The sequence below is a fragment of the Synchiropus splendidus genome, chromosome 10 (assembly GCF_027744825.2).
Source record: "Synchiropus splendidus isolate RoL2022-P1 chromosome 10, RoL_Sspl_1.0, whole genome shotgun sequence".
Classification (NCBI taxonomy): domain Eukaryota; kingdom Metazoa; phylum Chordata; class Actinopteri; order Syngnathiformes; family Callionymidae; genus Synchiropus; species Synchiropus splendidus.
This window is the reverse complement of record NC_071343.1, coordinates 16,836,502-16,860,927: the sequence shown is the minus strand read 5'-3', so window position 1 is coordinate 16,860,927 and position 24,426 is coordinate 16,836,502. Positions and strand designations below refer to the sequence as shown.

At 39.8% G+C, this 24,426-nt stretch overlaps 1 protein-coding gene across 4 annotated transcripts in view; it reads right to left on the bottom strand.

Moving 5' to 3' along the window:
* Positions 1–24,426, bottom strand: part of adarb1b (adenosine deaminase RNA specific B1b) — a 108,656-nt gene that overhangs the window by 27,322 nt on the left and 56,908 nt on the right. For 2 of the 4 annotated variants that reach the window (XM_053878247.1, XM_053878248.1), the window contains one exon: positions 8,060–8,093. The exons of 1 other annotated variant lie outside the window; for it this stretch is intronic. Coding sequence is in view for 1 of the 3 variants with exons in the window: in XM_053878246.1 (XP_053734221.1) it covers positions 6,575–6,674 (100 nt within the window). In the remaining 2 variants the exon portion in view is untranslated. Of the gene's footprint in view, positions 1–6,574; positions 7,516–8,059; positions 8,094–24,426 lie in introns of those variants that run through there. One more of the 4 variants, XM_053878246.1, reaches the window with a different exon arrangement.

Below are 24,426 nucleotides of genomic sequence, written 5' to 3'. Positions count from 1 at the left end.
TCCCAGTAAGGGGGCCTTTCACATCTAAGCGCCAAAGACCAGTGCAGTTTATGTGAGCACATTGTTTTTCCCCATCTTAAATTTAGTGGGTGCAATTTATATTCTGGTGCTTAAAACAGTGAGAAAACGGGTGTCAAGTGTTGGTATACTGTCTAGATGAAGATCCGAGCTCTTAAATTGCAGCAAAGTTCATATTTAACAAACAAAACTAAACTTTGCCTTGATGATCCCAAGGTTGTTCGGGCTCTTTTCACCAGAAGCAGTAAAAACTATTTGACAGTTTTGATTTATGACACAGCATCATACCAAATGCCTGTGGGAATCTGGTGCCTATGGTTGAGAGTGTTTTGGGGTGTGGAAATATGAGCAGCTCACAGAAAACTGACTGCTGTGTTCAATACTCAGGCATCCAACAGAGCACCAGGTTGGTAAGACCTCAAAAATATCCTGCAGCATACTGTACAGCAGGACTACTTTATAGCCCAATGCTTACTGGTGTCATAAAGCAGCCAAAAGAGAAACATTAGCAGCCATGTGGTACTGTACGGAGTGGCTAGAAATATCGACTGCATGTGAGCAGGAAGCATCGATAATGTAAATAAGTCAAGTTCATGTCTTTTACAGGTATGTCTTCAAATGGCTCATATTGAAAATACTGTGCAAAAAATATTTTCCCTTTTATGAGTTCATGAAAGTTGAGCAGATGCAGATTGAAAGTTTTCCAATTGAAATGTCAAAGCATTAAATATTTCACTCCAACTTCTGTGAATACAACTCCTCTCCCTAATGCCCAGATTCAAGCACACAACGTTCTCATCTCATATCGTTTGTCACATAAATAGTCCATTTGTGTTTGCGTGCTCCGGCGACACTCTCGACTCCCGAGTTGAATTTCACAGCGAGTGCCTTCGCTATTGTCGGCGAGGGGAGTGCAGAAATGATGGATGGAAGGGAGAGGAGTGACGATGAAAAAAGGTTGAGACAACTGACAGAGTGTCCACAAACCTACAGCAGTTACAGTGGAGATATTAGCATTCCAGCATGAGTTCTGGCTAATGATTACAATGAAGACCGGCACAATGACGTACGATACAGGTCGACTCCAAAACAACATATACGTCACCACTGTGTATGCTGATCATGTTGCAGATGTGTGCACATTCACAGTGCAGATCACAAGTTCTTATACGTCCAACAACATGTATGTGACAGATTTAGTGACACCAATACTGTAATCGAGAAGCAAAACCTTTAGGCTGTGATATCTGGCTGGACACATGGAGCTGTGTATGCAGCATCATCAGACCACAATGGCCCATGATAAAGCTTCATTCCCATGTATTCTGAGTTCTGGGTGGCTTGACAGTGTCAAGCCACACGCCATTGGATCTGAAATAAGAGGACACATCTCATTCGCTCAGGAGGACTAACATGCCAGTACCATGAAGTCAGATCTCACGCGTGGAGACCAAGACCAAGTGTTAAGGACTGAAGAAAAGATCGTTGGCTGCCAACTGTGGAGGCCTCCACACGCTACCACAGAAGAGCAATGGCATACTACAACCATACAAAAACATACTCAATATACAAGGTCAAATGCAAGTACATTTTGAACCTTATTTTATCTACCCAGCTATCTATTTACCTGCCTACCTAGCAATAGGAGATACATGTTGGGGTACACCCTTCATATTTACATTTCTTTTAAATTGTCAATCCAACATTGCTGCTGTGGAGAATTTGTAATCCTTAAAATCAATCCTTATTAATCTCAATCATTGATGGAAAAACAGCGAGATGAAGTGAAATCTGAAACACAACACTGAACACACTGAATTCTCAGCCACTGTACACACCTCCAAGCAGTTTGTCCAGACTCGCTGCGGTGGTTTATCCTCTTGGTCAATCTTTTGCAGTCATAACCAGCACATAACTCTAGGCTAACTACACTGTACCAGGACGACACAAACCATTTCAGTTGAGGATGGAGCCGGGTATTAGTATGCATTCCTTTTCTGTGATAATACATGTACATGCGCCCCTTATATGAAGGAAAAGAATGGAATGAATAAATCAACACTGCTTAGTGAAGTGGAACTGTAGGAATACCATAGGAGTCGAGCACAAAGACAAGTGGAGCATAAAAGAGTTCTTGGAAAAATATGAATTCTGAGAAGGAGCGAATAATGTACTGTTAACTATGAATGTTGTTCTACATAAGAGTCTGCTTCACAGCTACATGTTGAAGCCATCAGGTGGCGACACATCACTCCCTCTTTTCCTACAAATGAAAAAAAAAAAAGAAAGAAAGTCATTTTGGCCATTTCGCTGGCGTGGCAGAAAAGCCCTCTGTTCCCCGTTTTCCATATTTCATCTACGGCCCATTGGAAAGCAGCTTCTTCAAGTGTCATGGTTGGTGCAGTTATGAGAGACACTTTGGAAAGCTTATCATTTGGAAGATATGCTGAAGCGCTGCATTTTGAAATTGACTTGCTCTGTCTGCTAATTCAGTCATAAAGGAAAGCCATGAAGTCATCAAGATTTACTAAAAAACTGTCAAAAAGAAATGATGGAAATATTATAGTATCTTATATTGACAGAGAAATACTTGTTCATAAAAATACCAGTATGATTTGCAAAGACTTAGAGGAAAAGGAAGCGGTCATCCTCCAGTCTGAGTGTGCATGTACCACCACAACCTCAGCCACAAGAACATCACCAGAAACTTCCCAAAAAAACGTGTGAGAAGGGACAATAATACTGACTTGTTATCCTTTTACAAATGACATTCGGAATGATAGAAAGCACCATCCCAGTAGTGTCAAGTCAACGCCCCACATCCACATCGATTATTAGCCATTTGTGACCATGAGCTCACATCAATGCCCATCACACGGCACACCAGAAGTGGTTTCTGCCAGGTCACACGAGAATAGCAACAGCGCAAGATCAATGGCAATTTTAGGGGAACTCTGACATATTGCTAATGGGTATACCTTATACCTGCTTACCAAACAGTCTGAAACTGGCATCAAGTGTGAAGCGAGCCCATCTTTCATCGGACGGCATGGTGCTTGAGCTTTCCATACTGTACTGTCACGTTGATACTTCAAAGAGATTCAAAGTGCAGAAAGAGTGGTGTATTTTGAATTTTTATAGGCTGCACTATACGCAGCAGCAAGTCACAAAAAAAAAAAAAAAAAAAAAAAGAATCATATTCCAACGGCACGACGTGGCAGCACACAGGCACAGACTTGGCACAAGTCTTTGTCTTGCATCCATTCTATTTTCTAAGCACCAAAAATAGTGCCAAGCCACAGCCGAGTTTGATATGAGTCCAGGGTAAGTTGGGTGGTTTCATGTTTTACGAACAATCGCTCAGCAAGGTTCTTTTCTTGCCGCCAACAATGGTCATTGTCGCATGTGTTTACACTGATCAGCTGTTAGTCAGTGTGAGATCATTCATTACATTCTCAACTCCCTTTGCAGCCAGTACATGGCTGAAATATTTGCAGAACCATCCCAAATAAATCTGTATCTTCAATCTGTATGTCAATCAATAATATGCCAGAGCTGTTAGAAGAAGAAAACAATTTTGCCTGCACTTGAAACCACATTCTTGAAACTGTTGATCACCAATGAGATCACCATCCATGTTCTCAAGAAATCGTCTTCATCAACTCAGAAAACAATGACATGCTCTACACACGGAAACTGATGAAATGATTCGATTTTTTTTCCTCACTGTTTTCAATCATAGTCTGGTAACAAATCCATCAAGAGGTAACAGGACCCATACCAAAAATCATATGTTACAAGTACTGTAATTAACAACATATCACTATCCAAGCTTATGTCTTATCTATTGACAATTGCTTATTAAATGTAGCAGAGCACTGCAAAGACACAGATTACTTTATGTTCTTCCAAGCGCATAAAAAGGTGACCTCCTATTTGAATGAATTATACAGAAGCTATTCTGAGAGATGACATTAGTATGATTTTTGGATGCATGTTTTACAGCATATTTGTAACAACCAAAAATATTTAAGCTTTCAGATCTATTTTTCAAGAGGATCCATGAAGCTGAGTGATTTATTATTAACTTGAGAAGTGGGCGAGACATTTGCGGAGGAAAAAAAGGGATCAACTTAGTAAACACACGAGGAGCTGATTCAAAGCAGCGAGACAAATTGTGATCGGCCATCAACCTCAACTTGTTTTGAGCTCTTTTCTCCCAGTACTGGGTTTCAAAACAGTGTGTATAGATTTGAAATCTTACTTATAAGATGGCTACAGAAAATCACTAAGAGAGTTACTTAAATATTTAACACCATGTACAATATACATTAGGCCTGTGTTTCTACATGAAACAGAATCCATCTAGGACCATGAAAGTTGGGGGGGATTATGTAAAAAAGAGCAATTATAATTCCTATGATGTATCACTCTCATCAAAGTCTTTAATATTAATGGAGGACAAGCCTTGTCCGTTGATGACGGTTGACCCTGCTCAACCCCTGAATGAGGATTAGTCAAAGACATGAATCTTACACACATAATTGACTTCCCTGGTCATGATTTAAAGCACTGACCTCCCAGAGTATAGAGGTACGGGAGAGGACGCTCTGCAGTCAGCGTAATATTATACGATGCCAGTGACCTCCTCCATGAGGACAGCCTTCGTGGGTGAGATCAACATGGACACTGCTTACTCATGACTTCAAGTGGCTGAGGAAGAAAAGTGCCACTTTCATTTTCATGGTGATAAGAAAGAGGGAAATGGTGGGAAACACACCTGAGTAATGCTGATGGACCGACTCAGTTACAGAGCGAGCGGTGCCAGAGCGAAAATTGGGCAGGAAAAAAATGCAGCATCAGCACTGATGGATTTACGTGGATGAATGGAGTCGGGCCCAAACGGAGGGTTGGGGGGGAGGAGTGGTGGACGTCAAAGCAAGTGGCTAATGTAGCAGGTGAGCTGTGGCCACCTCGGTAATTACAACCTTTGCTGTTTCGGCTTATCCCAGCAGCAGAGGTGCAAACTCAGGAGGGAAGAGCTTAGAGTCATATCAGCCGACTTCAATCACACACACAGCGCAGCGACAGCGGGAGAGGGGGGGAGGCCTTATTTGGATAAGCACGTGGAAGTGAGAATTTTGAAGCCTTTCCACCATAAACATGTATTAAAACAGGGATGAGCAATTTCATTTCCTATGGGGCCACATTATATACTATGACTGCTGAGGGGCCATAAAGCCAATAGGCAGAAGGACAGAAGAAAACAAGCCTGAAATTAAAATAAAATTTAGTTGCTGACATATTGGATAAAAAAGGCAAGGTTTAAGTATCATAATATGCTGAAATGTTTTTTGTGACTTATTTAAAAGATTCTCAAAACAAAATGATTGGATGAATGAATAAATAATAGATGAACTCGGCAACAGAACTATGCTTAATTTTGTTTTGTTTTTTTTAAATATTGTTTGTTTTCAGGATTTTTTTAGGGACAAGAAATTCTGTTCAAATGACGCTCACCAATTTAAAAATTTTAATTAAACCTGTGAATATAACTATCTATACAAGACGAAAAACAGATATACAAAGGGGGCAAAAAAACTACAAATTGCTGATGAACTATATTAAGATCGATAATATAAGGAAAAAAATCTTTCCTTGAAGGCCACATGAATTAAGTCAAGAGCTGCATTTGACCCCCGGGGTGCACTTTGTCCATGTCTTCGTAAATATATGATAAAAAGGAAGTGCAAAATAAATGTCAAAACTAGAAATGTGACATGAAACCTCCATATTCATCCCTCAGTCGAAATAATCGTTAAAATGCTGGATGACTGTATTTAAATAAGGTTGGTTTAGATATTCCACAGTGTGGTCCCACAGCGGGAAAATGATGTTGAACAATAATCGCTGGAAAAGGGGAATAAAAACTGAAAACTGCTAGGAATCATTTCAATATATTGTAAACGTAAATGAAATTCATGTGCTGATCTGACTAAAAGAGGAACAAATTTGAGTTAACAATGACAAAACCAGAGCAGAAAAGCCAACACCAAACCAAAATAACTTTTAACCACGTTCATGTAACAAAAGGAAAGAAAGTCATCAGACAATATGAGGCAGATGCATTTAATTAAATAGAGAAAGGCTTATAAAAATTATACATCACTATTTAAAATTGAAACATAAAAGAACACTCTTCATTTACCAACTGGGATTTAAGACTCATTAAGTTAAAGGCATTCTTAAGAGAAAAAACGCTAACTTCTATTTTCCAGCATTTGTCTTCTCTCTTTAAAATATCAAACAGCAAATGATTCAAACCAAACATTGCAGTACAAGGAAAGAAATCGATTGTATTCTTTCAAGTCGAGAAAGTGCTCATAAAGTTTACATTGGGGAGAACTCCTCAAAAAGGAGTCCACAAAGCTATAGCACATTCAAAACCAAAGAGAAATATGGATTTGCATCGAAATATGATGGACTGAATTTGTCACGTAACCACAAGAGCACAGTCAAAAAGAAGTACACAGAGGGGTGTCAGCGTCATGAGTACCTTTGCGCTCAGATCGTTTCTTTCGCCTCCTCTTGAACCTTCGGCGTATGAGGCAGAAGTAGGAGCCCATGTTTTGCGCGCCGTTGTTCAAAAGAGCCATGATTTGTAGAGACCGTCACAGAAGCCAAACTAACTAACAAAGTTCAACTACACTTCTTTTCAAACACGTGGTCCGTCCAGGCTCGATATTTCTCAACCAGAAGTCCGCCACTCAACTCCACACACCTGAAGCGTCTCTTTCTCTCTACTTCCGTCCTCGTCTTGTATCCGACTCTATTTCTCCCCCTCCCTTCCCTCCTCCTGCCAGTTCTCTCTCCTCTGTTAACTCTCCGTCTGCCCTATCAGAAGTCTGCGAGGAAAGGCGGTGGAGTGTGAAAGAGAAGGAGGGACAGGCTCTTTTTATCAGACAGTTGAAAATGAAAACGGGGAAGAATCAAATACTTAAATGGCGCCAGTAGCCAATATCTATACCCCAACAGTCCAAACCTACCATTATCTCTGATTTATTAAAGGTGATGTGCTGGTGCTGAAGGTTCAATCTGGGTCACCATCCTGGCACCCCAGTTTCCTCCCATATTCGCTTAAGCACAGAAAATGGTAAATCTAAAATTCTATTGAAAATAAAATGTAAATAAAGATAAAGGAAAAAAATATATAAATCAAATAATATAAGTTAAGCATATATTGTTGTGTTTTGAACTTGTTTTGCAATGTATTCAGCATAAAATGTAAGTAGTTTTTCATTTGTGCTGTCTTTTGCTTGACAGTCCATCACAACACTCACGACATATTGTGGCTCTTCAGGAAACTGAATTGTCTACCCCTGCTTTAAAGTATGAATGAATCACAAGTAACCTGCAGGGTGGTCATATGAACTTTTAATTGAATATTGTTGCTGTACAAACAATATTGAAGAGTCACGAGACCACTTAAACTTTGGTATTAAAAAATGCAAGACGTTGTCTACTTAAGAAAAAGGGTTATCATTCAAAGGTACGTCACCTCCATCTAGTGGCACAGCAGTAAAATTGCAGATTAATACTTCAATTGTTTTAAATAACATAAATAAATGAAACATATATTAAGTAATTGTGTAGGCAGAATTTAAACATAGCAAAGGACTACATGTGATTTGTTTTTTTCTGAACACCTGATAATATTAATCTTAATATAACTCATTAAAAATATAAATTAAAATAAGTATTACATTGTGAAATAAGCTTTTTTTTTTTACATTAATAGTATATGGTGAAAAGTTGGGACTGCAAGCATGTATTAATGTTCATGAACATAATTTTGGGGGGGATAGACATAATATTTGGGGAATAACCACTGTATGCAATATGTGTTACTTGAAGAATACCATCTTGTCAATAATGCCAAAAATCCAGGCAACCATTCAAGAGGATTCGAATTTTTAAACATCATATAAAATATATAACAATGGGCTGATAATATCCAATCGACAGAAATATCCAGACTCACCTTCGGTCTGTCTGTCGAGTCACTGGTCGGAAAACTGTTGAAAAAAAGAGACACAAGCATTGGATGAGTAGCCAGTGAAAACACCAAGCTCTGCTGCATCCCCTCTCAGCTCTCATGCACAATTAAAAAGCCCCTGAAAGGGGAAAACTCTTGTTCCTGGATAACATCTTTTTCTTTTTTGCCAAGCTGTTTTAATAATTAAGAGGTTTTCTTTCATTTTCTTGAAGAGCCTGTAATCTCAGCGGTAGTTTCAAGTTTCCAAGGGAGCTGTGTGTAATTTATATATATATATATATATATATATATATATATATATATATATATATATATATATATATATATATATATATATATATATATATATATATATATATATATATATATATATATATATACACACACACACATATATATATATATACACATATATATATATGTGTATATATATATATATATATATATATATATACACACACATTTGTTAAAACCTGGGCTCTTCCTCCGAAGATATAACATTTCCTCGCATATGCACACACATAGCCAGCAACAGACAGCATGATAAAAACATACATATTTTATTTGTCTTCAAAGAACAACATTGTTTTTACTTACATTTGTAAGCATCAGATCATGAGTAACACAAACAGTGAATGTATATTTGGATTAGAATAGAGTAGAAATTATTTTCATGAGGAAATGGTGTTTAATCTGAATCAAATATATCTCCTGCCTTATTTAAAACACTGCCTGTGAGATTAGGCATAAACCTCTCAAAACAAAGAGGAAACAATTTTTAAAATTGCTTTAACCTCCACGCTAGGATGCCAAATCAACATTTCTGATTAAAAAGTAAACAGCAAAATTCAAGAGCAGGTCAGCGCATACTAAAAATAGCCAAAGTCTACAGGCAAATATCCCCGGGGAGAAAATATGATAATGCCCAAAAAGCTCAGAAGCCTTTCAACAAAATAAAGGGAAAGGAGATGAGTTCAGGAATAACAGATGAGGGGAAAGGCAGGGAGGACAGTGGACAGTAAATGGAAATAAGCAGGAGAAGGAACGAGGGACGGAAAAGTGAAATGCAAGATAAGCAAGCCACAGGCAGAGCTGACGACGGCCTGAGTCAGGTTTCAGTAAGGCATGTTAAATATGACTTGAAAATGCTTCCAAAAATAGAAAAAAAAAGTAATACAGTTAACCATTTTGATTGAATTAGAATGTATTAATACATATGTTATATTAATAATGCATAATTTATAAGAAGTAAAATAAAATAAAAAGCTTGAATAACAATTAAGAAAAACAAATAAACAAAAATGACTTCATAAATAGCAGTGTTCAGGTGTCAAGTGGGACATGATGAAACTTTCAATGGTGTGCAGGCCAGAATTGTTAGCTCAAGTGTAAAGCATATAGAAAAGTGAGGTAATTGTAGGAATAGTAATAGTGGAGCTTTCTTGCAGAGATTTCATTTGTTAACCTACCATTTATAAAAAAAAAAAAACCAAAACATTTTGATATCCCAGTTTAACACAGGAAGAGTAAACAGATTAAAGAGAACCTGACAACAGCCACTCGAACGGAAAACAGTGAACAGCTTCTAAAGCAGATTCAACACCAGTGTCGAAGCCAAAAACACAGCAACATCTGGCCAAGCCTTCACACCACTGCGCAGCATATTTTGATATAAAGAGGGATCAGCCAGCCCGGTTGCCAGACTACTAGCTTTCAGAGACATTTCAGAGGCTTGGAGTGTAGCTGGGAAACGCACCACAGAACCAGGCTCAGTTCCAACAGTAACACAAACGCACTGAAAAGTAAAATTTCTCATTTCATTAATTTCATTATGATCACTTTAAAATAGTTTATTTATATTCTAACAGGATATAATTTCTATTGTTTCAGGTAACAAAAAAAGAGAAACAAAACTTCAATGAGCGTATGACCGACTGTTCTAGCGTGACTCCTTTTAACCATGAGCCAACTGAGCACAGAGCAACAAGATATATTGCGCTGCCATGAAAAGACTCCACATCTGCCATTCCTTTCCCTGCACTTCATCATATTAAATTAACAAGCTGAATGCTGGTGTGGTTTTTAAAAACACTACTATCACACTGGATAAAAACAGCCACAGCAGACGCTCAAGAAAGCCCCAAAATAACCCAACCTCTCGTGGCTTCAGCGAGAAACCGTTCCATTGACAAAAACAACATTCAAAGACAAGTCTCGTTGCCAACCCAAACTGTGACCGTGGTGAGCCCATCTGTCGGGTCTGACTTGTCCTTCCAGTGAACTGAGAAACATCAGGAAAAGCTCTAAAAATAGAATAATTGGATCATTTCAATATCAGTCAGATGAGTTTTTTGCATTAGAGCATCTCATTATTGGTCGACTGCTCATCCAGACGGAGTCAGTCACAGCGCAGCATCGATAGATTAATATGCGACACACATTAGCACACACACACACACACAAGCAGGGAGACTGTACTTTAGAATTATTAAAACCAGTACAACGCAAGCATTCATTCAATCTCTTAATATGTGGAATAAAAGGTTAGACAGATAGACTGAAGGAGCCACTGGGAAGTATAGCTGCACGTCAATACTGCGATTTGCAGAGCAAAACTCCTTTTTTTTCTCCAAAAGTACTTTAGATATGGGACTGCATGAGCTATGTAGCAATTGAGTTATATACCATGCAAATATTACAGCAAGCAAAATAAACAGCACGCGGTAAGGCAAAATATAAGTAGCCACTCATTAAAAACTTTCATCCACAAAAAGATTAAACTTGTGAATGACGAAGGCCTGGAAAGTTGATGTGCCACTTGTTAAGCACTTGCTTAAAAAAATAGAAAAAAACAGTTTGCTCTCCAGACAACAGGGAACATTTCTAAGTGCAGGAGTTCCTGGTCCACTGATCACATTGATGCACAAGACACGTGGCAGCTAGGATGATAACAACAACAACAAACATGGAGGAAACCCTGAACAAAAGCAAACAAAAGCATCTGTTTGCTTTCCGTTTGATTTTTTGTTTTAATCGAATCCCACCCCTAATATATACATATATATAGAAATATTAAATTGACATAGTGGAGCATCTGACAGGCAGGAGAATGACAAACAAAGCAGGAAGACACAATTGAACACGCCTATTGTTCGTACATCCTCCCTTGATTTATTGAGAATAATGATCTTATAAGGCCTCCGCCGATGTTAGTGACATCATGAACCGTAGCTCAAGTAAGCTGCTAGCAGACGGGAGCTGGGATCACAGTGATCCATGCGAGTGCAGTTACAGCTGACAGAGGTGAAATGACAACATGAGGCCACCATTGAACCGACACACGTCAAAGAGGCTGATTACACAAGAGGTGACATTGTCATTCAACCGTGCGTGACAGAGATGCGTGACTGAGCACCAGGACTCCCAGCTTCCTACTAAAAAAATGAGGCCATTGGCTCCGGATCCACTGGACACAAGCACACAAAGAGTAGAGTGCTCAGAGGCACAGCTGCCAACTTTTGCTTGGGACACACACTTGATTTGTGATAATGTCGGAATGCTTTACTTATAAGCATGCAATAACGACAAAGTGTTCAAGTTGAGTTCTAATACAGCCTTTACGACAATGCTATGGGCCAATAAAAATTCAAAAGACTTAGATAGTGGTAGACAGAGAGAGAGAGGGCGGTGTCCAAGTCAGTCAAGCGTGTGCTACTGAAACGATGCAGTCTTCTCCACCCACACAGCTATTGAACAAACCGTTACGTAAAGACGTAAAGAAGCCCTTGTTCTTAACAAATACTTGGTGACTGTCCAGTGATTTAATGTGCAAACAATCCCAACATCAGAGGGCACATCGGACTATATAATTATTATGTCTTATGTAATGATGATTAATAATAATGATCATAATCGTGTAACAACAATGTGATAAAGCAGCTGTGCAAATGTCACACTACTTCAGTAACATATGAGATATTTAGAAGATGTCAAATCTCAATTGCGTTTTGTCATATACACCACCAGCAGCAAGTAACAAGGGGTTCATCCCAGAGGGGTTACATCGAGATCCTCTCTTAAATGTACAGAAATGACAGTTCATGGTCATGCAACTTCAGTCTAAACTTAGATGAAGTTCCAGAAATCATCAACAAAAGCATCCACGTGTCTTGTGTATTTGTTTTTGTGGGCCTGAAAATCTCCACGGGAAACACTGCACCGCAGCCAGTGTTTTTGTTGTGCCATACACTGTGCAGTAGAGGGCAGTACAGTTCCATTTTTCCATCATCTTTTTTTTTGCATGAACTCGAATGTCAACAAAGACGAGAGTAGTAGTGACACTGAGCGTGCGCAAGGCTGAGAAACCAAGATAAATGATTAAGTAAAAATTACTAGCAAATATATAATAAAAGTCACCTAAAACTGAATAGGAAACTTGTGACACAACTGTATATAAAATGTATATAATTAGATCAAAACATGGCAAGTAAAACAGAAGGTTTCCCAGGTTACCCACAAATTATTTGCCACTATAAACTCTACTATGATAGAGATCCTGACATTCTACTTTTGCTAGGATTCTAAAGGCCTCCATCTTTGAGCAGCAAACTAAACATGAAACAGTGATTTGTTCCGATGTAATCTTTGTTGAAAAGACAAAAAAGTATGACGCATCTGTCGGAGTGACTAATAAGTTACTGTCATACCGCAACTATACACAGTTATCCGTCTTTTGCTTGATGTTTCAGAGCAGCATTCTTGCACTGCCATCCATCAAACACAAGTCAGCTGGGTTGGAGAGGGAATATGATCCTGCACCAGTGATGCATATTCACATTAAAAAAAGAACAGTTCAACTTTTTTACAGCTATTGTGTCAATGTGAGACACAAAGAACTGATGAGGAATGATGCGGGGGGAAAACAAATGACTAAATGCTAACATTCTTGCACTTGGTGTGTTCAGAGTAAACTGCAACCATGAGTACACAAAGCCAGTAATGTGTGTCGTGCAGCAATACTATAGTACGCACAACCATCCACCAACACAAAGCCACGTGAGACCTGTGCAAATAGAACCTTCTGCCAGAGTAAATTGAAAAACAGCTTTGGTTTGTGTTATTACACACCAGTGGCCGGAGTCAACGGCGCCTCTGAACAGAAGCCTGCTTCTGGTCCACAGAAGAGGACCTCAAAATAGTTATGACTTAATACTTCCTCTGGGAGTTTCCTTAGGCCTCTCAACCTTCCATCATCTCCTACTTTTGGGTGTGGTTCCAGTCTCCGCCAGGGACAGAAACGCTCCAGCGCTTGTGGCTCTGGGTGACTGCTTGGTTGGCCAAGAGCGTTCAAGTGTGTGCGCAATATGCACAAGGAGAACAATGGACGGCTGAGTCAGTGTGGGTCCTCCTGGCAAGAGACATACACGAGGGCTTAAAGAAGAAGAAGCGAAGGAAGCCGCAGGCTCACAACATGCTGACACCTCAGGCGTCTGTCATCATCTGGTGCGTTAATTGACCGTATATGCTGGATTCTTTGACCTTTACATCCCTGGCTCTGACATCATCACTGGCTGGGCCAGGGTCAACAGAGGTATCACACACTGCCGCACACACCCCTCCTCCTCCCTCTGGTGAAATTCAAGTCCAACAAGCCACCTCCATTAAGGGTATTGACCCAGGATGGAAATGCGTCTCATGCTGAATCAGCAAACAATACTACCCAAAAAAATCTTACTAGTATGTTGGCATGGCAACTCAGAGAGAAGACAGGTAGGTGTTTTTTATTTCAGTGGCAGTTTGGCTGAATATCTCCACAGACACAGTTAAAAATCTAAACTGTGTGGAATCATCATCTGTCAGTAATAAATCAGCTAAATGTTCTGCGATAAATGAAACATTTTCACAAGTGAATCATTTGTGAGGCACATTGCAGAGAAGTATAATTAAAACTCAGCACTACCACCGACATTATTTACTCAACATTTTTTAATGTCTTTACAAAACACTATTTATGACTAAAATTGAAATAATGCAAATCTCTTCTCACGGAAGCCACTTTTTCACGAGAGCTCAACTCGAACAGACACATTAGTTTAAATAATCACATCATAACAAAATGAGACTTCCGTTGCCCATGGGTGGAAAACATGCAGAGTCAGCATGTTCTCTCATGACCAATGTGTCCTTTTGCGAAGATAATTCATGCTGTCTCCTAGTGGATGTGTCTCTTTGCCTGTGTGTGGGGCACAGAAAATCCTGAGGTCACAGAGAAGAAGTAGAATAATGAGACCCAAATAGAGTTAGAGGAAAATGTGCATAAAAATCCCACTGATAAATTATTGCTGAATAATCAACATGCCTGATGTTTAACTACCATCATCAAACAGACAAATAAATTGTCTACGGATGGCCGCCTGGAGAGGAAGCGAGAGAGAGAGGGAGATGGGGGAGAGAGTGCTGCACTGCAATGCGGTGCAACTTGTAGGTTGAAATGTGGCCTTGTGTACTTTTGTGTAGTCGCGTGTGTCCACGTCTGCATTCCTTTATAATCACAGTGTTATTACACACATTACAGAAATGCATGATATGCATTGCACTCCATTAAGTGCCATTTAATCTGACTGCGTTGTGTTTTTAAGAGCGATAATTGACCTTTTAGAAATAATTTCTAGGATTCATATTAATCGTTTTTCAGCCTGTTAAACAATTATCTGAGTAAAAATCCAACAGTCACTTCACCTCAACAACATTCCTTTTATCTTTATGTTCAAGGTTACATCACAGAGATAAAAAACAAACTCCTCTTGAAATGCTTCCACCTAATGTGCACTTCGAGACACAAAAAAAAATTCAATGTATATTAAGCAGTTAAACAATTTTGTGTGATTAATGCATTACCAGCAGAGTTTCTACAGAACGTAGATGATAAATGTGACTTCCAGAAGTTTAAGTTGCTTCCACATTAAATGCCATTTTCATTTTTAAATGAATTTTCAAAATAAATCAAATGTATATTTAAAAAATGTGTCAATAAATCAATTGAAAATTTTCATCAGTCCAGAGTTCACCCCAAACCCAGCGTTTCCTTGAGATAAATTTAAACACAAACCCAGGTGCTTCCTTACAGCACTAATCCAATACTCACCAATGTTAGTGTTTATACGTCGCACATAAACTCACATACAGAAGCAAAACTAACGGTACATTTCAGCTACCATTCAGCAAAGGCAAGAAAATCCCAGTAAAGGAAAGGCTCAGCTCACCTTCTACTATACATCTACTATAAGATGAGTATGCCCCTCACATGTTGCTGCTCACTCCATGACTCCGTGATGGTAGTTTTGCAGATGGAAATCAAGTAGTATCAAGCAGGAGTCTTTGTTCATAGCTGAAGCATTGTGCCACAGAACACCAGGACTGCTCTTCATGGATGACAGCAAGTTCAATGCTGAGCACATGTGACAGAGACAGAGTCCGGAGATGCCATGGAGAAGCATCCAGCATGACCTGGTTGGTGGTGGGTCAATGATGGTCTGAGAGTGATGTGACTGCACAGACCTCCACCGGTCCTCAGACCCATTAGAATCCCTCTGATGCATGACTATAGCCTTTGTCTCAACAGCTCCTGCATGATGGTGGCCTCGAAGTCATGGACAGTCATCCCTGTTCTCCAGCCCTGCATCCATTCAAGGAACTCTAAAATATCACACACTGTTCTATCCATCCCCACCACAATGTATGACAGGAGTAGTATGATCCAGGTCAGGAAGGAGATTCTCCAGGAGAACATCTCCCTAATCAGCCACAGACCGGGGGGGTTGGATGCTGGCACATGGAGGCCACACAAACAAAAACAACGGACCACTTTTGAGGTCTGCCGCAGAAGTCGGATCAGCCTGTGAGCTGTTTTTCTCACTTTCACTTTGAGTATGATTCTGAATCTGTCTTGACTCCTGTTGGATCACTTGCGTTACTTTGTTCTTGACCCCTACCACCATGTAATGAAGATTTTCCACAGGAAGAGATCTATGATAATGCTGAAGTGTTCCCTTTAAATAAAAACACTTCAGCGATTCTACTTGACTGAACGTTTCAGTAAACTGCTTTTCTTGTCCTTGGTTTCCTGTTGTACCTAACAGTTTGGGCTTTGTTTATCTCTCTGCCTACTTCTTGATGTTAACACAACTGATTGTATTGAGACTGGCTAGAATTTCCACAATTCACAGCCTTTGCCTGACCCCCACTTGTACTCCCTCCTTTACATGCACTGCCTAAACCCTACCCCCACCCACTCTGAGAATTGCACTCTGCAAAAGGGAGGTAGTGACCTCTAACCGCATAATACAGTCCATTACTGTAAAAAGAAGAAGAAAAAAGATGCTTGGAAGCAATCAGTTGACCGAGCATTAGAGGACCAAGTTCAAAAACAAGCAGCAAGGACCACAAAAATTGACCATTTCTTCTTTGTGACTGGCTGTGACCACGAGGTAAACAGCTAGAATGTGATAATAAAGACACGGGTCACCACACAAACAGCAAGTACATTGTTGTGTAAGACCAAGTCACTTCTGCCGCTCCTCCCAAAAGGAGGTCATCCACAAAAACATTCTAGAAAATGGTTTATGTAAAATGTCTGTATAATCACCCACAATTTCCTAATTTATATGGTAATATCATAACATCGGTCTCTGATATTTTGATGATGACAGACTGTCTGCAGCATAGTGTGTCAAGAACTAGCAGTTCAATTTGTCATCCAGAGCGCTTCCCAAAAATGATGTATTTGAGCCTGACATGCCAAACCTATGCAGCCACATAGAATACAAATAAACTCTATAATATTTACTGTAGTTAGACGCTGAAATATAACAATTTGTAGCATCGCTGGTGGGTGACATTCAATGAAGTCAGAGAGCTGGACAGTGAAGCTACTGTGTACTCGCCCTCTCACTTCTCTTCTACCTTAAGTTGAACACAACTAACGGATTATTGCACACTTAAAATACACAACATGATTTGTATAAGCACAAAAAGGGGCCAGCATTTTGCAAGCAAACCACAGTATTAGAACCATTTAAATCTGGAAAGGGCCATCTAAACTAATGAAATTATGATTTCTGTATGAAACAGTGTTTTACTCAATCAACAGGAAATAAGAATTAAATATAATCCTACTTTCTTCTTTCCATTTTTCCTTCATCATTTATTGTCATCTGCGTCATTGTATTTTAGTTTTGGGAAGTTTTTTGAACAGTCCTCATACTCCCATCTTTGTTTGTATATGTTTTAGGGACATATTTATTGAATATGGCATTTACATTTTAAGCCAACTACGAAACAATGAGGGACAGTTTGATAATATAAACAATGGTTTAATATAAACAATGGACATCATGTTGGCTGTTAGCTATGCCATGCGGGCGTCAGGGTTTGAACAAGGAGCATTGCACACTGTGCAACCAAATTTCATCTGAGATTGACTTCTGAGAAATAAGAAGAGGAATTAAAATTCAAATGTTCTGATGATTGTGGAGGAATATGAGGGAGGACTGCGGCGAGTTCACCCGAACCCTCAGTGCACATATAACTGCATCACATAAAATGGAATGATCTGGACTTATAAATCTACTGTATTTACCATCAAAGGATGCCGTTTGCAGAAAGCCAGTAAAACGGCTTTAAAGATTTAATGGGCATACTAGTAGTAATATGTGAATAGCTCTGAAAATAAAGACTTGTGTTGCCAACATCTTCACAGCTTAAATGTGATGAAGACTTCTAAATTGGCTAGGCTTCTCTTAACTTGCATCTTCAAGAATTACCTTCTTCTTGGCACCACGAGACAGGCATCTTCACTGAAAACATCAATTATTGAGTTGTGTGCCTCTTGTGTCGGGTAAAAAATTAGACAACTATCTCGAGTGAATATTCTTTAATGATTTATTGTGCCTCACTAAATACTGCAATAACCTAAAAATAGTCGTCGCTGTTTACCTACACCTGCTGTTGTGAGGCTAGCGCAGCAGTTTTGTAGGAACAGCGCCGACGCAGACCTGCAGTTGTGTGTTTAGAGCACATATGTGCGTTCCTCTCCATCTGTGCCTATGTGGGTCAACCATTTGGGGAGTTGCCAAGGCATTTGTTAAACGAGGAGCTGACCAACACAGCTGGCCCACGACGGCATACTCACTGTTGAACGTGCCAAGCCACCAGGTAACATCTGGATGACCACCTCCCAGCGCAGTCATCCAGCACAGCCACCTGAGCCTCAAATATGTTCACTGGCAGAGGAATGAAAGACATCTATTTGATGCAGATGCCCATACATATGCACAGTCTATGAAATGGTAAGTCAGCTTTAAAGCACTGAAAATGGTGGTGGGTTTGCTTTTGCATTATTGTCCTTATTCACATCCTACTGCAGCAGTCTCCAGAAACAAGGACCTTCACGTCTGAGGCTCGAAAAAGAAAAAATGATTGGATAATTAACAATGGAATTACAAAAAAAAAGGGTCCGAATTGTACAGTAGGGGGTGTCTTCGTCACTTCCATCCCTGGAAACAGCAGGGAGTGTTACTTACTAATCCTCTTCAACATTTTAACTCCTTAACTTCCATAAAGGGAGGAGTCCTCCACGAACACAGTACACATTGAGAGCATAACCCTACCTTGCTGAGAAAATCTCATTGTGGAGAGCGAAATCTTAGGCTAGGGGATCAAAGAATCAGCGTCGGGGGCCCCTAAGCTGCTAGAGCACTGGGGAGAACCTTGTTGTTTATCTCTCAATTTGTCAACCATTTTTATTTTCATTGCAAGAATACACAGAGTGTTGCATTAGACTCAAGGGACTTTCACACCACGGGCTCAATCCGAGGTCAAAGTCCATTCAGTATGCTCAAAAATCCACAACACGAATTCAATGAAAACTGCCTCGAACGATGTTCCCAGGACAAATCCAAAAAATGGCGCACGGTGAGAGCACAGTACAATAACAACCCAAAAATGGAAAGAGAAGTTTTTGTGAACTGGTGACGAGTTCGAGCCGGTCAACCAACATGGGGTCTATAGACGACGCTGTGAGGGTAGAGTTGTAAAACGTACTAGAACCAGACACTTGAAAGTACTCTAGACAAGTCATTGTAGGAGTCTTTTGCTCGGGAAATAGAATTGCACAGACTCTTGTAGTTAGAACATATGTATATGATCATGAAAAAGAGACTTGTTAACAAGTTAACTTGGTAGGGATGTGAGTTAGCCCCTAAAATTTCAAGTACGTTGACGCACTGGATTACAAAGAGAGCTGTAGATGAAAGGGTCCAAACTCTTCATTGGAATGCTTCGGTTGTTCTTGTCCTAGTTCCATCCATGTGTTTCTGAAGACACACATAACACTCCCACAGAAGGAAAGCTTTCCACAGCCTTGCAACATGTTTGTGATAGGTTGGTCCATGGACCAACTGAGAAATTGGTGCTTGTGGGCTCACAATGCAGCTCGAGAGCATTTACCCAAATTGTCTCTTATCTATTTCTTTTTTCAAATGACGCTCTCAACATGCAAATTTGAGAGCACAGTAGAGTTCAAGCTTGTTTACCAAGTTTGAACTTAAATCCAGACAGCCGACCTCTTCAACCTCTTTCCATTCAGTCCTCCTGTCGCACAAGGCTTTTCCCACACCGTCTCTATCCAGCAGCTGCAGATAGGATTACGACTGAGGTAATCAAAAGTAGGCCACGACATGTTGTGTTCACATTTCCCGGTGTGTGTCATACATTGTGAGTGGATGGGATGACTCAAAATAAAAAAGAGGAATTGCATGAAAAGGAGGGCAAAGTCTGCACCTGGCACGGAGAATTGTTTACAGGAAGTGTAACTCTCCAAGCATAAAGAGAAAACCTGCTTGTACTTGGGATGATGGTCACTAAGAGCAAACAAGAACAAATAATTTGGGCTTTCTGGAGGAATACATGAAACTACTGAAGAACCACAGTATTGACAACATAACATGTCTTGTTGAAGTACTTCATACTTCCACATGTCGATCCCTTCTGCAGAACAAAATAAAAATAAAACACATATTTACTCAAGGCTCTCCTTGTATTTTATGTACCAGACGAAAGCGACTGTTTCCTGATGCATGTTGCAATATTCAAAAGACAGAAACAACCGGTTGCTTTTAAACCAAGTGGTTGGATAAAAGGGGATTCCAGTAAGAAAGGGAAGAAAGGAAAGAAACATAGCTGTCACCCAATTTGCCCCAGGAAAATGTAACAATAAAGCTTCGGGATATCAGCATGTACTGTCCTCAAAAGACAGCAGTGGAAGGGACGTATATAGGAAAAAGATTATGACGCACTCTAGGGGATAAATGCAGAGGTTTGGTTGCTGCTGAAGCAGGGGAAAAAAAGGCCATTAATAACACACCAAGTAGGCGGCAAAATATGGATAGTGTGAGTGAAGCGTGGACAGTGAATGAGATGAGTGGCACAGAGGAGTGAGGGAGTGGCAAATAAGTTTGTTAAAAGAGTGTGCATGTGAGTGAGTGAGTGAGTGAGTAAGCTCTGTGTCTCTCTCACACACGCACATGCACTGTACATATATACATATTATATATATATATATATATATATATATATATATATATATATATATATATATATATATATAAAACACAGAAAAAAAACACTGACAATGAAGCAGAAATATGTTCTCTGATGAATGTCGGGGGGGAAAAAAAGAATAGCACTGAAATTAAAAAGAAGTGACAGCTTCCTGGTGAGTTGTTGTTGGTGTCAATCTGCCAGCCCAGAAACCACAAAGGGGAAGTGAGGCATGGGCAGATCTGCCTGTGGGACCCTGGCCTCTGACTTCATTCTGACTTCTCCATCCCCCATTTCCCTACTATTCACATCTTTGTGTCCCTCTTTCCTAGTAGTTGACGTTGAAACGACATTTATTCGAAAAGGCTCAGAACGAAATGTAAGAGATTGCAATTCACAGCATGAACCACTGTAAAAATATACCAAGGAAATCCATTGGAAACATGGGATGGTAATAGTTAAATGTAATATTCTGTATTCTCCTTGTTTTTATTCCACTTTTTATTTTTGCATTTGCCGACACATCAGAATACAGCATTCCAAACGACTTGAAAAATAAAATGTCCTTCAACTCCTTAGCAAGTTATTCTATGCAAATTAACACAACAATTTCAGAAGAAGCGCCACTCAGGGTTAGGACTCCAAAACAACCGAGCATGAACTCTGCACAGTTGCACTTCAATCATTCCTAAAGCCCCATTTAGTCGAAAGAGTCCACTATTCAGAAACATTTTTGTTCCTCGCTCCACTCTGAGCGGTGGGACATCACTCTAATGAATGAATCATCATTGTAGCTGAATAAAGCCCTTTTTATTTGCTCTGTTTGTTTTGTTGTTCTAGTCGAAAGAAGCTCTCAAGGCATTAAATTGCAGCAGCATATTTGACATCCCCCTTTTCAAGGGACGACGGCAGGGATTATGTAAGGTTAACCATTAGAGCTCGCCAGAAAGCAAGACTTTTTAAGAAGGATTTTGGCCAGTGAAGCGTCCCTGATGGATACTAAGTAAAAAGAAGTGTTTTTTTTTTGTTTGTTTATTTGTTTGTTTTTAGGAATAAGCAGTATTCTCTAAAGTATAGTGGGATAGATAATTAACACTAACACTTCATTTACTATCTTCTCATCAGACAGGATTTGTTGTGCATTACAATGCATTACAAAGTCAGGATTCTCCCCAGGAACAAGGGGGTGTCAGATTTTGATGATGGGGGACACAAAAGCAGAGTGCAATGTACATCCCTCACCCTCCTCCTTAAGGTCCTACCTTAAAAGGCGGAGTCCTACTCAACTGACAGTGAGGGAGCACTTTACAGACATTCATCTAAAAACCATTGCTGGGATTTCTCCAGTATAGGGGGCCACTATGCTGCTAAAGCACTAGGGAGAACCCTCAAAGTACTGTGGCTCCTCAATGGACCAGATTCACCCGCACATTCCACATGTTCAATTTAAGTGGAGTACAGTGGTCTGTCCAGCGATTCAGCAGGATGGGGACCTCCTCACACTGGAACTTTGACACCAACCCTGGACCTGGGTTTGAGTTCTCTCTCTTCTTATGAATGTAGCCAGAGGTACAAAATAATCAGGCTGTTGAGCAACAAATAGCGACTATTTACAAGTAGAATTTTGCGTCCCGGTGACACAGAAGTCAGCTGACTTCGTTGTATGCTGAGGCATGGGGCGTACAGCTGAAGCACATAAAAATTTCCGCAGGATATTTTGATGCAATAGGCAGCATCTCGTAGGAAAGATTGCACATCAATGCTGGCAGACACTTGCACACGTGAGTACTACAACAAACATTTATTCAGGCTAATCATGCGTCAGTCAAGTGTATATCCATAAATCAATGACCACAGTTGATGATAACTAGCCATTAAGCAAGAATAAGATTATTATTATTATTATTATGACTGTGTAGGTAAGGTGGGAATTTAGTTCGGGTAAAATATAATTTATAACAACTTGAATGAGCTAACGTCTTGCAGGAAATCTGACTGGAAAGGTGCTAAATGACAAGAGTCATTCGAGAATAACAAAGAGATTAAAGAAGAAGTACTGCTTGTGTGAAACAGATGAGAGGCTAAAACCTTTACATGCATAACTAAGTCAAAGTTTTAGGGCAGTAGAAAAAAAAGACATGTCTTAAAGACATCTTCAACATGTACAGACATCAAGCAACCTACATGTCTCATATATGAAGTCCCTCAACAACATTCAATCCTCTCCATGACGAACTGTGACACATGGACCTGCAGTCTTTATTCATAATTATATTTTTCAGTAACTAATCATGTGTACTGTAAACTATTATCTTGGCGCGTAAATGAATCCTATCATATTTTCCAATAAACAGCATATAACAGTGTGACATAGATAATCATAATTGAAGTGTTTTCACTCATTCAGAAGAACACTAAAAATAAAACTGAACTATGAATGACATTTTCACCTGTATTATGCCAATTTTCGGATATATGTGTTCCATTTTCACTCCATTTGCAGGGGATTAATTTGCATCATTCGATCTTGTGTTCTTCTTTTTTTTTCTTTGACAATGTGTACAGTAGTTAATTTGTTTTCCCCATTCCCAACAGGTGTCAGGAGCAGTCACGGTGGGCTAGTAGTCCTCAGATGACTGCACTTCAAGAGGGTTCAACTGATGGGGAATTTAGGACGATTACCTTAGATCGGAATTTATAGAGCTTCACGTAACGTTTGTAAAATGACATCACCAATTTGTTTTGAATGTTTAACTCTGCGCCTGCATAACTGCATCATTGCGAAATGAATCTGCATGCAAGGCTCATTCCTGCGACTAGCAGATCCATCAATTACAGCCACTTCATTTCTTTTTAAGCACATCATCACTTCACTTATGACAGTCCAATCAATTCAAGTCGACCATCTCAGGGTGTGTGTGTGTCTGTGTGCGTGTCCTGGCGCACAAAACAACAGCAGATGTGAAAGGTAATTTGCAGCTGCAGAGACACTCTCTGATGTGCAACAAGGCATTATGGGTAAAGTTGGCATCATTAAACGCGGGCACAATTAAATGAACGTGTTCGCTTCACCTCATTTGTGGACTTGAGATATTTGTCGGAAACATTATCAAATATTTTCGATCACAGTTGAAGAACGACTGGCCTGGATGACTATCGGCCCACAGCACTCAAACCCATAATGAGGAAATGCTTCTAGAGGCTGATCGATCTTCAAACGGATCACCCAGAACAGCTCCAAGTCATTGACCAACCGCGCCAACTCTGCTTCCCCTCAGAGGATGAATCACCTGTAGGAGAATGCTGATCCCAGACTACAGCCTGGCATGCAACATGATCATTCCCAAGCACAATTTAAACTAACTTCTGAACATTTTAGCCGCGTACTGGACATCAATCAAAATATTGTTGTTTCTCCAGAAACTATTTGCGAGCAAAATTCCACCACACACTGCAAGGATATAAAACTTTCGAGAAAAGAGGTCGGACATGAATCCAGCCTCAGTGTCTGCTTTGGATTCATTGCGGTACATTAAGTTGCAAAAATCTGAATGGAAACTGACAGAGATCACATAAAATGTAGACACTGTACTCGGCTCCGGGCTAGTGGTCGAAAGAACATTTATATAACTTGTTGCCTGACTTTGCAAAGTACAAGAGATGAAAATAAGCATAGAGTGGCTCACTATATTGGTGACTTGATTAACCTTACAACAAAATCACAAATAAATTGCAAATGCAAGGTAATAACAGAC